Consider the following 16,014-nt stretch of genomic DNA (forward strand, 5'->3'; position numbering starts at 1 on the left):
AAGAATAAAGTTGTTTCAAATCACCCCCTGAGTCATCTGTCTCACGGAACTCCACCATTTTTGGGACACCCTGTATACCCGCCCGTTGCAGAGTTCTGTGCGATAGTGACTATATTCACCTCTGCCCGACCCCTCGTCTGACATGTCCCGCGTGCACCGTTACACGTGAGTTGCCTGTTTTTAGGCATATCTTTAAACGCTTATGACTAACAATCAAAGCTGCAACCGCAAATTATGTTTAAACGCTTATAGTCTCAATCACTTCACCGTTATTGTTGATTTCCGTCTTATTATGGTGTTTAGAATCATCCCTTAAATTTTCTTTCAGTAGTAGTCACATACCCTGTATAGACATACACTCATTGGAAACTATTACGTTATTATCCTTAGGGTATGCACTGTGCTTGAAAAAAATTACATACTAGTTTCCATTGTTTAAATATAGGTGACACTATTAAAATTATACCACAAAAATTGTAAAGAACGGGTCGAATTTATTTGTCGAAACTTACGTCTGTAAACGTGCATGACTTTCCGTTGAGAAAGTATCCGGAATTATCCGGTATCCGTATTTCCCCCATCGTTCCCTGCCCAATAGTATCTAGGAAAACAAGAATCGGCCCAGATCGGGTACCGAGTCCGTAATCGAGCCCAGATCTTCCAGTTTCCGCGTGACTGCTTTACCGCTGAGCAACCTGGGTCGTCGATGATTCTTTTCCTCCCAATTCATATACGCCTAAAGATGGCTGCCACGTTTCACCTCCTACAATTAGAGGTGTAAAATTATAGACCGAAATACTTATGTTACAGATTACAGATGAGATATTTCAACTAATCGACCAAGAAAATGCAGGATGCGTAATGCCTTCTCAAATTATGGAGTTCATTTCCAACGTCAGCGATGGAAGGTGACTTTAATGCTGCATTACTACTTCGTGTAAATATTTGTTATGAATAATATCTCTTTGCTATGTTTCTGCAGGCCATGTGTCGGCTTCGATAAGGATAGTTTGGAATGGTTGGAAAAACTTTTCAAGCAAACGGTGGGCAATGCAATAGAAATAAGTCGCGAAGAATTTAACAAGATTGTCACTTCGAAGAACGTAAGTAGTGAACATGTGGATTCTGTACTTCGACTTTGCAATCTGAAATCATTTTCAATGAAAAATATAATTTTCTCCGGCAACATAACAAAAGAAGATCTATTTTGAACTGAATTTCAAATTTAACGAAAAAATCTGTTTCCAGCCATTCTTCACAGACAGGGTCTTCCAAATATTCGACAGGGACAACTCAGGTTCCATATCTCTTCAAGAGTTTCTAGACGCCATGCACCAGCTTGCGGGGAAAACTCCTGATGACAAATTCAAGTTTCTTTTCAAAGTTTACGACATAGACGGTAAAATATTTTCAATAATAATTACGTGTTGAATCTTAATTGGGACGTGAAACAGATTTCTATAGTTATGACCCAAAAGATCGTAGCACGTCAGCATTTAACATATTTATTATAAGAAAAGTCCTTTATCATTGAGCAGGCCTTTTACCATGATCAACAAGGTCCTAGAATTGGTCATGTTGGTGCTGTCGATCTACCTGAAACAAAAAAAAAAAGATTAATATGTAGGAAACAAGGTTTCACAAGGTTTAAGCATAATCAATAATGTTTAGTAATATAAGTAAAATCAGTGTAAGTCCCACCAAATACTCTCTATACGGAAGGGTGGCATCCTCCGTAAGTTCGAGGAAATGATGCACCGGCTTCTCCAATGGATCATTTGTCTTTTGCACTTTAAGGAGCTACCTTTCCGTGCCCTATTTTACATGATTGATGGAGGAAAATCCGGTCCATGCACATTCACATGTCCTATATGTATGATCAAAGCTTCCAGATTACGAGATGCTTCCTCTTTCGAAGTGAAAAAAAAATACAATGTGACTTACCTGATTTGAGACCTAATGATCACAGCAAAGACCAGATGTATTTGTATGATATATCCAGTGCAATTTCCGCTGATTTGTGTCCTCCAAAATTAGTCTCTCGCAACCCTGGTCATCAGCGGCTCGTTTTGTCGCATTAGTAAACAGAATATTGAAATTATACATATCCACATCACGGCCCACCAAGAAATTCATTGTTATAGTGACTTACGTACCTAACGTCTACGTACCTCTGTGGTTCATCATCCGCAGACAGAATTCCATAATGGCTGGTCCCCGTCATGTCATCAGGTCAAAAACTGAGGGTGATAGCGACAAACAGTTTGCGGATAGGTTTTCAGGGCACGAAAACCTATAAGAAACGGCCTTTGAATGTAACAAGTCCGAAAAAAAGTCAAATTTTGTCGAACTGTGTAATTTGTCTTTCTTATCTTGACTACACTCTGTATTGTTCTCAATTCATACAACCTGGCAAACACGCTGTTATATTAAAAAATCACACGAAATTACTCGCGGGGAACGGCAATACGCTTCGTGGAGGGTCGCAGGAAGAAAAGGGGTAGTCCGCTGACGGCGCGTGGTTCCGCCACCGTCGTCCTTTCTTCAAATTAAACGCGGATCCCTTATCTCCCGAGTATAAACATGCGCTTGAATTTCCTTCGATGCCATCTTTATGACTACGGAGTGGGCTAAGCTAAGCACAGAAGTTGGTGACGAAAGACACATGGCACTTTCGACCCCTCCGCATGCGTCATTCCTGCACACTCAGCCCGCTCAACGTATGGGCATTCAGGTCTGGATCCGGTTTAAGACATTACTGAAAGCCCGAGAGGAGGAACAAAGTAGTGTTGCTGACATAATGAGGTTTAATATTGTGCCTCACCTCAATTTTCATTCGACAGGTTATGATAAAATAATTACCAGGAATAATCCAGACGTCTGCGTCATTTTGCCACTAGTTCTCAGACGCGTTTACAATAAAAAAATTATAGATAAACCACTCCTGCCAGAAAACACCATGCCAGAATCGTCTTTCACCAAGTATCCCTGCCACACAGTCGCTGTAGAGCGTACAGTAAAGCTTGTGACTAAGGTATCATTAAAAGTATCCGGCGCAAAGGCATGTAATCGCCACATTCGGTCAATTTTGCTGTCGAGACAGAAACTCTCCAAACTGGATAATAAATCACAGTTCGTAAGCATTTCCCCGCAGACGACGATTCAGATTTGAAATTCAGGAAGTCCTACATATACAGTTGGTTGATTGGATAGGGTTTGGGAAGAGTCCGAAGTTAGCTTCCTCCCTGTGGTGGACATTGAATCACATGGTAATGAATCACGATGAATCATCACGGTGAATCACGATGTAATTAAATGTGAGTAACCGCAATTATAGCTACGTACATTTCCTCGGAGAAGAAAAAACATTTCGCTTGGTGGAAAAACTTTACAAACTTGTAGACTCAAAAGTGATATATTAACTATTATACAATTTTTCAACAACAATCTACACTATGTTACGTATGCAAAATCTTTCCCATACGCCGCTTTGAAGTCGTTTTTTCTTCGCAATCTTATGGCCAATTTGTAACGTACGTCACTCCGGGAATAGGAATCTGCTCTGGGAGGACTCAGCCGGTATGTCAGGGTTCTAGTTAGTTAATTCCCATTCCATAATACTATATTTATTTGGAGCTTGGTTATGTACAATATTTACAAGTCCTTAATATTACTCGATAGCCCACTCCGCAGCGTCCGGGCGGTGTCCCAACGCTCTGTGCGGGAGACGTAGTCGAGACCGAACCGTAGCCGGTGTCTTGTCGGTAGCGGATCATAGATCGTGGCCTGGCCGTTCCTGCGCCTCTACGGTGGAGGATCGGTGGGCATGACCGATCAATGTCCTGCATCTCTGCGGTAGAGGATTGGTGGTCGAGACCGCGCAATATCCTGCGTCTCGATCGGTGGAGCATCGGAGATCGAGATCTGGCAAAATCCTGCGTCTTGATCGGTAAAGGATTGGTTGGTACATGGATGGTTACGCTAAGGTGGGTAGCGGTATAAACCCGGGTAGTACCCTGGCGGTTCTGGTCGCTGGTGGTGGGAATCCGTTGCCCCACTCGAGATGCCTGCCTTGGTCGCGCCGGGGCTTATGTTCTATTTCGGGGAAATTTGTAGCGGCGAGAAATCGACGCGATCTAGCGGTGCGGTGGAGAGTGATCGTCGGCTGGTCTGACGCGGTGCGTCCGGTGCGACTCGGCTAGGCTCGGTCTACCTCGGTCTCGGTCGCTCGGGCGCAGAGTGGGTCGAATTTAAAATTTACCGCCTGTTGGGTCTTTTTTTAAGATATCGGAATGAAATTTGCGCCAAAAAATAGGAAAAAATTATTCGTTTCTAATGATGTATCATTTAATATTTTTTACATTTATTTATTTTTCAAATTTTTTATCTAATTTGCGATAAAAAAAATTAATTCTGTTTATTTGCTACCTTATTTAATGCCCCTTACAGTGGTTTAAATAAAATGTTTCGGAAACTTTTTGTTTCCAAGTTATAAGGAAAAGTCGAATAATATAGAAAAGTAGCAACAAATCGGTTTGTTTAAATTAAAGCCCAGGCTTTCTCAATAAATATCTTCTTTTATTAGTAACTAATACAAACAATCCATTAAAAATAATATTATCCGCAGTAACGAAAACAGCGACATTTCTCAAATTTGACGAGGTATATCTTCCAACCGCAAAAAACTTCCACATTCGGACCAATTGCAATATTTTCAGCACACCCCCTCCCCCCCTAAATAATCACGCACCGATCATTTCCCCCCTCGTCCCACTGTTCCAATTATTCGTGTTTAAAGTTATCAATGTTCGGTCAGTCCGTAGGGTAAAGATGGGATAGTTGAACAGAAGGGATACATGATGTACGAGGTGTTATTATTCATATATTTGCAATATGCGCCTATTGTCGCGTTGTTATGTTAATGTTTGCAATATGACTTATTAATTCCTCTGATTCGAGATCTAAATTTTTAATTTTTTTAGTTCATGATTTCATTCGCATACTAGATATACAGGCTGTCAACGGGAAGACTGGACAGCTGGATATCTCCTAAAGTATTGGAGATAAAAATTTTTTTACATGGAATTGCATGGTTCGTAAGAACAAAACGAAGTCACTTTTCTTATGTAAATCAAACCCAAGCTATTCATTAAGACCATTCAAAATCTAATCGGATCAACCATTATTGAGATTCGATAATCGAAGGGTTCTTGATAGCGGGTCGTGGCGTAATATAGACACTGTGCTGTGTGTGTCGCGCTGCGCATGTACTTGGCGCGAGACACTACCGTGCCTCTTGATATCAATGAGATTTTCTAATGAGAATAAGGCCCAACACGATGTATGTAATTTGAATCATATTGATTGTGAGTCATTTTTATATTTGACTTTCGGCCATTCTTTCCCATTCGGTTCCACTGTTTTTTACTTATAGTCCTTTTCTACGACTATCGCCTGTCGCTATCAGCAAAATATAAACGCGAGTCCGAGGCTCGACAACATTGTTTGAATAAACAAGCCAGCTCGAGTTGGAATTCGTGTCCTCTTATACGTTATATGTTTATGCCCGGCCCGAGTGGTGAATATGCAACAAATATTTACTGTATTTTTAATTACACACAATTAAGAATAGTCCGAATGGTGTCGAGTATAAGTTTGCAGTACATCTTCGCTGAGGGCTCGCTGGTCGGGACCGCTGTTGAGCCTTCATCGTTAAGGGAGCGCTAATTCCGAGCGATCGTTTCTCGCTCTTTCTTGCCGAAGGGAGGAGCCAGATGGAATGCTTTGCGTGCGCGTTGGGTATGCGCGGCGGGCGCGCACGCAAAGGACGGAGTGTCAGGCGTCCGAAAGACGGAGCGAGACAAAATATCAACGCATCTCATTCGCTCTCATTCCATCTCGCTCTCGCCTTCGCCGGACACGAGTGAGACAGAAATGGTGGGGATAGCGAAAAGTCTTCATTGTGTAGGCCAAACCGAGCCCTCAGCGAGGAAGTACTGTATTTTCATTGGAAGAATCTCACAAGTCCATTGATAATATGAACATTCTTGCATATTTAATACAAATATAAAAACTTCCGTCAGTGGACGACTCGTCCGCGCGTAAACTTCAACGCTCTCGACTATGCGTGAGAAAGGGGATCCGAGGCGGCTAAGTACAAAAAAAAGTGCATGTTTGGTTTGTTTTCAAACTAAACATTATGGGACCCTCGGACAATAATTTCGAAGTTTTTAAGAAGTTATTGGCTTCAAATGACGAAGAAATCGTATACAGTGTGCACATTTTAGGGCGTAAAAACACGTCGACACCAAACAAAGTTGTAAAATAGATTTTAATTTCAATTATGATTCTTCTTACAGGTATATTTTATTGAAATTCCTCTGGAACTAGACTTTTTAATACTGATTTACCTATTTATATTCTGCTTTTAACGACCAGTTTTACCTATTTGTCATTTCTCAAAAGGTGACGGATTAATACAGCTTCACGAATTAGAGCACGTAATGAGAGCTTGTATGGAGGAAAACGGTATGCAATTCAGTGATGAACAAATCGAAGAATTGACGATTGCGCTATTTGAGGATGCCGATCAAGATAATCGGGGTGCTATTACCGTCGAAGCTTTGAAAAACCAGTTAAAAAAGCATGAAGGTCTATTAGAAAATCTTTCAATTAGGTAAAAAGCATCTTACTTCAGAATCGCTATAAAATTATTGTATCATTCAATCTACTATGTCGTATTAATTAGAAGAGAAAATGACTAAAAATCTATTTTTAATTTTAGTATCGATCGATGGCTGGTACCACCAAAACCAAAACCAAAGGAGAAATCACTCTGGAGATTCGTTTCGGCGTTACGCCCTTATCAATTGACAAAACCATACATGAAAAATAATTATGTTTACATCACTTTTATTTCCATCTTTATTTTCATTAACATAATTTTATTCTTATCAAGAATTTATGAATACAGAAGGTCTAATGGCTATGTCATGCTTGCACGTGCCTGCGGTAAGAAAACATTCCATATACTTAAAAAATGTTGCACCAATAGAATAGTACACTATTATATGCAGGGTGTTGAATACAGGTGGATATATTATTGGGGGTGATTCTACATGTAAAAATAAGATAAAAATCAAGAATGACGGAATTGCGTCTAACGCTTCGTTTCCGAGTTAATAATTGCACTAGTTTACAAAATAAAAAAAAAATGCGCAGCAGATGCCACTATCTTTTTCTTGTGTAAAATGGCCCGCTGATTTCGAAAATAAAGTCTAAAATTTTGTCTATCGTTACGTTTTCGAGATACCGACAGGTGAACTTTTTACCTCTCTGTCAAAATGGTGGTCCCGCTTAATTGCGAATATCTAGTGCTGTGAATGACCGACATGGTAGAGAATTATAACAAACTAGCAAAATACCTCCACATTTCGCTTCGGGCCTAAGAGATATTAAGGACTTCATGAAAACACATATAACCCCTTTTTACCACCCCGTTCGGGGTTGATTAGGGCAAAATTATGAAATTTTTAGGCATTTATGTGGGTAACCTTACGAACTAAAACCAAATTCATATCTAATCGGGCCTAAGAAATTTTGAGGAATCCGTGCAAATACATATCACCCCCTTAGGGGTTGGGTAGGGAAAAATCCTGAAATTGGTTTTTATGCATTTGTGTGGGTAATCTTTGTGAGTAAGGTGCAAGTTGACATCTAATCGTGCCTAAGAAATATTAGGGAGCCCGAGAAACTACATTTTACCCCTGTCCACTCGTTTGGGGATGGAGTTTCCACAAATTCTTTCTTACAAGGAAACCGCACAGGTTATGCAATCGGTTCTGGGATGAGACTGGGTGGACATTGTAGTGCACACCTAGTGTTACAAAAGCGTAAAGGGGTTTTGTACAGTGGGCCTTCGTTTTCGAGAAATTTGAGTTCAAAGTTTTGCGCGACAGTAGTATTTCAGTTGTGCAAACATTCTTATGAAGCAACGGTCGTAGCTGCGATATTAAGATGTTTGGCTACGGTGCTGTGGAGATCTTCGGTTCGATTCCTGGTGCGCGCTTGTTTTTTTTCTTTTTCTTTTTCTTACCGTAGTAATGTAATGGCTGCACCTAAAATTATTTTGCGCTGTAACGATGTTAATAATATATATTATTACAATAATACTGCACACAAAGTACAAACATAATACAAGTGCAGATATAATATAAATATAATAAAACCGCAAATTACAAATAATATCAGTGCAACAATATTACTGTATACGACTATCCCTACGGTCAGATATGACCGGAGCTCTAACTGCCGTTAAAGTCTATTCGATAGTCTGCAGCCCGCGACGTCTTCGGCATATTTTTTAAATATATAAAAGCACTCACACTTATAGACGTAGTAAATTTAATACATCACCGATAATGATAATAATATTAATATTGTTGCACTGATATTATTTGTAATTTGCGGTTTTATTATATTTATATTATATCTGCACTTGTATTATGTTTGTACTTTGTGTGCAGTATTATTGTAATAGTATATATTATTAACATCGTTACAGCGCAAAATAATTTTAGGTGCAGCCATTGCATTACTACGGTAAGAAAAAGAAAAAAAAAACAATCGCGCACCAGGAATCGAACCGAAGACCTCCAGCACCGTAGCCAAACATCTTAATATCGCAGCTACGACCGTTGCTTGCTAAGAATGTTTGCACAACTGAAATACTACTGTCGCGCAAAACTTTGAACTCAAATTTCTCGAAAACGAAGGCCCACTGTACAAAAACCCTTTACGGTTTTGTAACACTAGGTGTGCACTACAATGTCCACCCAGTCTCATTCCAGAACCGATTGCATAACCTGTGCGGTCTCCTTGTTAGTGGATAAATACCGAAGCTCGAGACAATTGTGTGACAACACTAAAATTTCACTTTTTCTCGGTTTCATAGCGTACCAGGTTGTACCTTTACTTTCACTCTCTGCTGCAGCATCCCGAACATGTGCTTATTTCAATTACACTATAACCATGTTACGTCCGGAAGGGACTTTCTACAGATCACCCCGAGCGGTTGGGATGATCTGTCGAGTTCGCGCTCTTTTAAGGTGCTAAAGCACGCCTTGACTATGCTTACCAAGGAAGAGAGAGGAAAAAAGGGTGTTGAATAAAGTTATACAATGGAAATTATAGGAGGAACAACAAAGTATAAATATATTCTGATAAAAAGGTGAGTTACAAACTACATACCCTAGAGACGGCGCTCCGTCTCAGATGACGCTCAGGTGTCGCTGAACCTGTCGTAGGTCGCGGGCGCTCGCGTTACTCGCGGGTAATGTTCGGAAGTCGGTGAATCTAATGTTCCTCGATTCGCTCGCTCGCTGCGTCGCTTTCGGATGACGCGATGAAGTCGCTGAATCTGGCGTCCGACGGTCTGCTCGCTCGCTCTGTTCCTTGTCTTCACGATAGCGGTAGTCCGTATCAGCACATAAATGCACTCCCGGCGAGGCCGTTTTTCGGTGTATCGGAACACTTCGCCTAACCTGATCGGCCTAGCGCGATTCGCGAGATAGACACTGAAGGCTCCCACAGACCAACGAGAATATCCGCTCGGCACCGCGGATCAGATAAGGCAGCAGTTTTTTATACGTGGTGGCTTCTGGACAGTGTTATCTGATCCGCGGCGGATCCACTCCGCGCGGCGAGGTTCACGTTAGTTTTGGGGGAGCCTTGAGGCGGAGATGCGATCTAGACGGCGCGATTCGCCGTCGATATTCCCTAATTCGAGCTCTGAAACTCAATGTCGGTACTGAGTCCTCCGTTTGAGGGCTGCGCCTTGCGCTCCCGAAATCGACGGGGGAAATCGCCCAGTCAGCACCTATCGATCGCTCCTTATTTCGAAATATCGGGGCCCGGAACGTCAACGGTGAGGTTGTGCTTAAGGTGATAGATTCCCCGGTTCGGCGACCTGCCTGCCACGCGCGTGGCGATTCCGCTAAATTGCTGTTGCGAAGGAAAGAGACGTGACGACAGCAAGCACGGTATGAACCGATAGGGGCATGTAAAAACAATATCCAAACAACATGTCTGTGAAGATAGCACCCCCAAATTCGATTTTTAAAAAAAAACTCAACGGCATTCGTTTGTCCATCGTATGCCCACGTTTGCCCACAAAAAATTTCGTTTGCCCACCCTTCAAAAAAAAATTATGGCAAAAAAAAATTTCATCAGCACCCCCATGAAAACATTTTAATGATTTGACGGTGGGGAATGATTGTCCATCGTTTGCCCACGTTTGCCCATAAATTTTGTTTTCTGCCCACCCTCCAAAAAAAGTTATGAACAAAATAAAAAATTTGTCTTCATCACCCACCATGAATGCATTTTAATTTTTTAAAAGAAGGATACGAATGTACCCGACCTGGCCACGTTTGCCCACTCTCAGATTTCATTTGCCCACCCTCCAGAATTCAAATAAAACATACAAACCGCGAAAAATGGGTATAGATGAAGCGATCGCGTTAAAGTTCGATTATTCTCGAAAATATTATCAAAATCGTTCTTTCAACGGTGCAGTTCGTTAATTTAGATGTAGAAGAGATTTGCCCATCCATTAATTTCGTATGCCCACCCTTCGGAATCGAATTATTAATAAAGATAGCCAAGAAGTGCGGTACCCGTTGAAGCGGTCGCGTTAAAGTTCGATTTTTCTGGAAAATATTGTTGCGCCGGGGCGTTTTCATCGCAGGCCACCTCGACGCAAAGGAGTCGAAGAATAATCAGACGGACGCACACGCGTCTGAACTGTATTGTTACACAGAGCAGTATCGGTGACAAAGGTGCGACCCGTACGTCCGAACGCAATGGCGTTCGGTACCAGACCTCTTCTCGTCGGCCTCTCGATCGTCCTCTTGAAGGGGGCCGACCTTCTTCTATCTTCAGGTGCTCGCAACAATGCTCCCCCTCCGGAAGAGCCGATGTCCCGGCCGCAGTAGATCCTCTTCAGAATCTTCGTACCCCCGTCCGAAGAAGTGGTCGTGCAGCCCCGTGGCTTCTTCAGACATCCACCTCGGCATTTGCCTTCTCGCTCAGGGGAAAACCACGGAAAAACCCTGAGCAAGGCGTGGGTACATCGGGACGGCTGACGAAATCTTCTAGCGCGAAGTCGTCCTCGGTCAAGCATTCCAGCTTCTTGTCCCACGTCGTCCCTGGAACTGTGCTCTAAAGATGATTCCCCTGTGTCGCGTTCCCTCAGAAGGAATCTCCAACGACGAAGCATCCTGGTCGAGCCTCCTCTGAAACTCCAGCGATGCTCTCGTCTTCCTTCGTGCATCCCGCGACGAGATCCGCAGCGTTGACGAACTGCAGCCTCCAGTCGACCGTCACCTCTTCTCGTGCGTCCACTGTTGTGCCGGGGCGTCCCAACTCCTTGTTCCGCGGCGTCGCTGGAAACCTGCGGTTTCTGGTCCCTCGACGGAACCCGCAGCTCTTCCTGACGCGTTCCTCCTACGCGCCGTCTCCGGAACTCCAACGACGCTGCCTTTTTCCAGCGGCGAGACGTTCCGGCCTCCTTGAGCGTCCTCCGGAACTCCTTGCAAAAGAAACAAGGAAACATTATCATTCGCTCCCACTTGCGAGAATCCGTTGGAGCCAAAGGAACCGGAAAGACAGACAAGCGAGACGGAACCGAAAGCAGGGGATCACACCTAAACAATGAACATGCTATCGGTCCGTTCCCCGATCAATCTTCCCCGGGTTCTCAGCTCAACTGCATTTTCTTCTTTCTTCCGGTTCTCTTCTCCCTCTCTCAATCCAGGGCTTCAAGATGGCCCCATTCCTCTTCGTGGCTTCTGGTGCTGCTTCAGGGGACCGTCCTGTTGCCTCGGAATAAGTCAAAAGAAGTTTTTCGCAACTATCTCACAACGAAGGTCCGCTTCGTGATTTGTTTTGTCTCATGCTGGCGCATACGCTGCCACGGACGCGTACTGTAGGTAGGTATTCGGAAGAATACATTGTGTAATAACAGCAGTTTTCCGCAAGCATCTCGGAAACGAAGGTCGAGCGGCGGTAACATGTATAGGAAAAAGTTGTTCAGAATCGTGTCCCCGACAACATATCCAAAAATCGTTGAAATCGGTGAGAATGGAAAACTTCTAAATAATTACCCAGAAAACTTCTAAATAATTACCGAAAAAATATATATAAAAAAATGTATGGTGTCAATATCACTTTACCACCGGGGGCTCCTCTGCCTTGCTGCTGCGCTAAACGGCTCCCCTCCATACCTACCAGACACTGACGATCGCAGTGGATTTCTCGTTCTTTCCTTCTCTTTTCGACTGTGATCGTCAGAGACTGGTAGGTATGGAGGGGGGCCGTTCAGCGTAGCAGCAAAGCGGAGGAGCCCCCAGTGGCTCGCGAGCCACCAGTTAGTCAATCCTGCTTTAAATAATTCACTTTAAATAAAATCATGGGGCACAATATTTTATAACAGGATATGAATCACTTAATACTTCAACTTCTGGTTGCACATGGTGCCCCACGATTTTATTTAAAGTGAATTATTTAAAGTGATATTAACACCATCAAAATTGTAGTACAAGAAAGAATTATTTTTTAGTTTTTAGTGTATTTTTAATAAAATCGTTCAACATTAAAAATTACTTTTTATATATTTTTTATTCTCTAATTTTTAGTGTTAGTGGATTAACATTTCACAGCTCAGACTTTTTTTAGAAATATCTTTTATTGCTGTATATAGTTTAATAGTTTGCTTAAACGCTATCGTGCTAAAGTCACTAAAAAATAATTCTTTTCATGTACTACAATTTCGATGGTGATATACTACGAACGCCTGCAAAGTTTTAGTTTAACTATTAGTATACATACGTGACGAATCATTTCTCGATAAATGGTTATTTTCGGTAATCGCAATGCGACTGACGTCCTGAACGCAGAAGCTTTTTGTTGTTTTTGTAAAGAACGCGAGTGGCTGACTTCAACCCGTTTGGATTTTTTTTTTTCACCCCTTCGGGTTATTTTTTTTTTAAATATTGTATTGTCATCCAAACTACCCACGCCTGTAAAGTTACAAGACAATTGGATAGTCGGAAATGCGTTAGGATCCATTTCTGTTGGAATGGACAATGTCGTATGTACGGTTCATTCCATGCTAAGCAGATCACTTTGAGCACTCAATGTCTGAGATTTTGTTCAATTTGAAACATGTTATAGTGCATATGAAAATAAGAGGGGTTCAAGTTGTCACATTTTGCCACATTTTAAATTGTTTTGTAAATACAGACCCTTAAAGTACACAACTTTCAACGATTTTTTGAAAATTATCTTTCGAATTTGGCAAAATGATTATTTAAATTCTCCTTATTTTCACATAGACTCTAACATATTTCAATTTGAACAAAATCCCAGAAGTTTATCCAGATATTATCTTTGCGCATCTCTGTTCTCCAGCCGCTTCGCTGTGATTCATTCAAGCCTCCCTGACGACAAAATAGTAATAGGGGAAATGCGGCAACAGCGCGATGCGACTCTCCATACGTATCGGCAACTATATCTTTCCAACATTTATCGGCTAGCATGGACTTCCACCGGTTCTGATGGAACATGGCGCGAATATACCATCAGCGCCGGGACGAAGAATCCTAGAAGCCTTATTCTGTCATTTATCGAGTCTGTCTCAGTACACGATTCAAAAATTCATTATTATTTCAACGTACGGTGCTTATTAGCGTTCAACGCACCAGACTACCCTGCACGAATGTTTACTGGAGGCAACTATACCCGCAAAAACTTCCTTTTTGCCGATTCCAGGACGAAAGTTGGTTGAAACGGTTTCGCGTATACGTATACGCTTTTCCTAGCTTGTGAGAACGTACGCACACATTCAAGGCCCGGTGAGACGGCAGCCTTAAATGATAGCGGTAGCGACAGTCGACATATATACAGGTTGTCGAACATGTACTTGGCGTCGAGACACCACCGCGTCTCTAGATATTACGTTCCGTTTATTGTTCTTCTTCACTTTGTATTCCTTCTGCCTTATATTAAATCCTTGTTATGCCCAACCGAGCAACCCCCATTACACTAAAATGAAACAATATGAAACTTTTGAATTAAAGTTGCATCAATTCCAATGATTTCAGCTCAAACTTTTGCCTTGGAAAAAATTGACAGGCTGTGTTCCATCGTTCGGTGAACCCCATCCCGGATTGACGTAATCTATGTATAAACCCATTCTTTCTTTGAATTGATTATGTACATATAACTTTCTTAATTTCTTTTTTCGTTCGTACACTCTTCTGTTTAAAAGACAGAGGATTATAGATGCGAATCGTAGGTGTATGTGAAGCTATACGGATCGACCAAACGATGATAACTTTAAACACCAATAATTTGAAAAGTGGAACGAGGGAGGAAATGATCGGTGCGTGATTATATACAGGAGGGTGTGCTGAAAATATTTCATTTGGTCCAATAGTGGAACTGTTTGGCGTTTGAAACATATTCCTTGTCTAATTTGAAAAATGTCGCTGTTTTCGTTACTGCATTTAAAATTATTTTTTAATGAATTGTTTATATTAGTTATTAATTGTTATATATTCGCAACCCGTAATTGAGAGGTAAGGCGAGGTTGGCTTGAACTCAGAAATACTTTATTTAACTGACAACAGTGCCAGAATGCCTGTGCTCCGTACCGGTGTCTGCACGTGACTGACTGTACGTATCAGCTCTTCAGGTATGGGTAGGACAAGCTACTACCCATACTCCTTAGCATCTCAGGTACTACCTGAGATGAATACATTACATTAATAAACGAAGATATTTATCGTAAAAGCCTGGGCTTTAATTTAAACAAACCGATTTGTTGCTACGTTCCTTTATTATTCAACTGTTCCTTATAACTTGGAAACAAAAAGTTTCTCAAACATTTTATTTAAACCATTGTAAAGAGCATTAAATATGGTAGCAAATAAACAGATTTAAATCTTTTTTTATCACAAATAAATTAAAACAGTTGAAAAAGAAATAAATAAATATAAAAAATATTAAATTATACATCATTAGAAAGGAATAATTTTTTCCTATTTTCTGGCGCAAATTTCATTCCGATACCTTAAAAAAAAGACCCAAAAGGCGGTAAATTTTAAATCCGGCCCACTGTGCGTCGCTTTGCTGGCTGCCCTAGCGGGCATTATGCCTACTAGCTCGGCCCTTGGGCACGCCTGATTGTGAGACGTGACGTGTTTTCCGTAAGACTAACTGAAATTTCCCCGTAACTACTTGCAGGCAATAATTTACGGCAAAAATCGCTATACTGTAAACATTGATGGAAGTTTATTACGCAATAAGTATCGCAAGTTGGTTGCTAGTATCCCCAAGGGATTATAGAGGTCGAGAAATGAAGATGACTTTCTTTCTTTAATGATGAAAGTTATATAAAGATTTAAAATTAAGAAAAGCGTGTTTGTGCTAGTTGTTACTGATGACTCGTATCTTAAATCGTTTGCGCAGCTAATGTAGCGTAAATGCTTCATTGCAGGTCAGTGCTTAAATTTCAACTGCAGCTTCATCCTGACTGTTATGTTGCGGCAGTGCATTACGTTTCTCCGAAGTCATGGTCTTAATTTTATGCTGCCTTTGGATCAACATATTTACCTTCATAAGATGACTGGTGTCCTAATTGGTATTTACAGTGCAATCCATACACTGATGCATTTATTGAATTTCGGTATGCATTCATATTACTTCCTAAACATATACACATGATATTAAATTACGTGAAATGCGAATGGACATGGTTATCATTTTCTTCCACCTGAATATTGAAATATATAGCGTGTCCCAAAAATGTCGGAGTTCCTTGAAAGGGGTGATTTAGGGGGTGATTTGAAACAACTTTTTCCTCAGCGAAAATATTGTCCGAAGCTTCGTTAACGAGATATTAACAAAAAAAACCGCCCAATCAGAGCACGTGTCCTCCACCCCAGCTCCCGC

The 16,014-nt window shown here is 41.4% G+C and overlaps 2 protein-coding genes across 7 annotated transcripts in view; one reads left to right on the forward strand and one right to left on the reverse strand.

The window, feature by feature from the left end:
• LOC143368024 (uncharacterized) overlaps positions 1 to 9,267 on the reverse strand; it is a 113,401-nt gene extending 104,134 nt beyond the window's left edge. Inside the window, exon 1 of the mRNA XM_076810355.1 lies at positions 9,250 to 9,267. The gene's annotated coding sequence lies outside the window, so the exon portion shown is untranslated. The remainder of the gene's footprint in view (positions 1 to 9,249) is intronic.
• The window catches only part of Nox (NADPH oxidase), an 86,037-nt gene that overhangs the window by 17,690 nt on the left and 52,333 nt on the right, over positions 1 to 16,014 (forward strand). For 5 of the 6 annotated variants that reach the window (XM_076810363.1, XM_076810364.1, XM_076810367.1 and 2 more), the window contains 6 exons: positions 811 to 908; positions 983 to 1,103; positions 1,249 to 1,399; positions 6,466 to 6,676; positions 6,785 to 7,011; positions 15,560 to 15,748. In XM_076810363.1, coding sequence (XP_076666478.1) covers positions 811 to 908; positions 983 to 1,103; positions 1,249 to 1,399; positions 6,466 to 6,676; positions 6,785 to 7,011; positions 15,560 to 15,748 — 997 coding nt within the window. The remainder of the gene's footprint in view (positions 1 to 810; positions 909 to 982; positions 1,104 to 1,248; positions 1,400 to 6,465; positions 6,677 to 6,784; positions 7,012 to 15,559; positions 15,749 to 16,014) is intronic. The other variant, XM_076810366.1, reaches the window with a different exon arrangement.

The sequence above is a fragment of the Andrena cerasifolii genome, chromosome 4 (assembly GCF_050908995.1).
Source record: "Andrena cerasifolii isolate SP2316 chromosome 4, iyAndCera1_principal, whole genome shotgun sequence".
In the NCBI taxonomy this organism is placed as follows: Eukaryota; Metazoa; Arthropoda; class Insecta; order Hymenoptera; family Andrenidae; genus Andrena; species Andrena cerasifolii.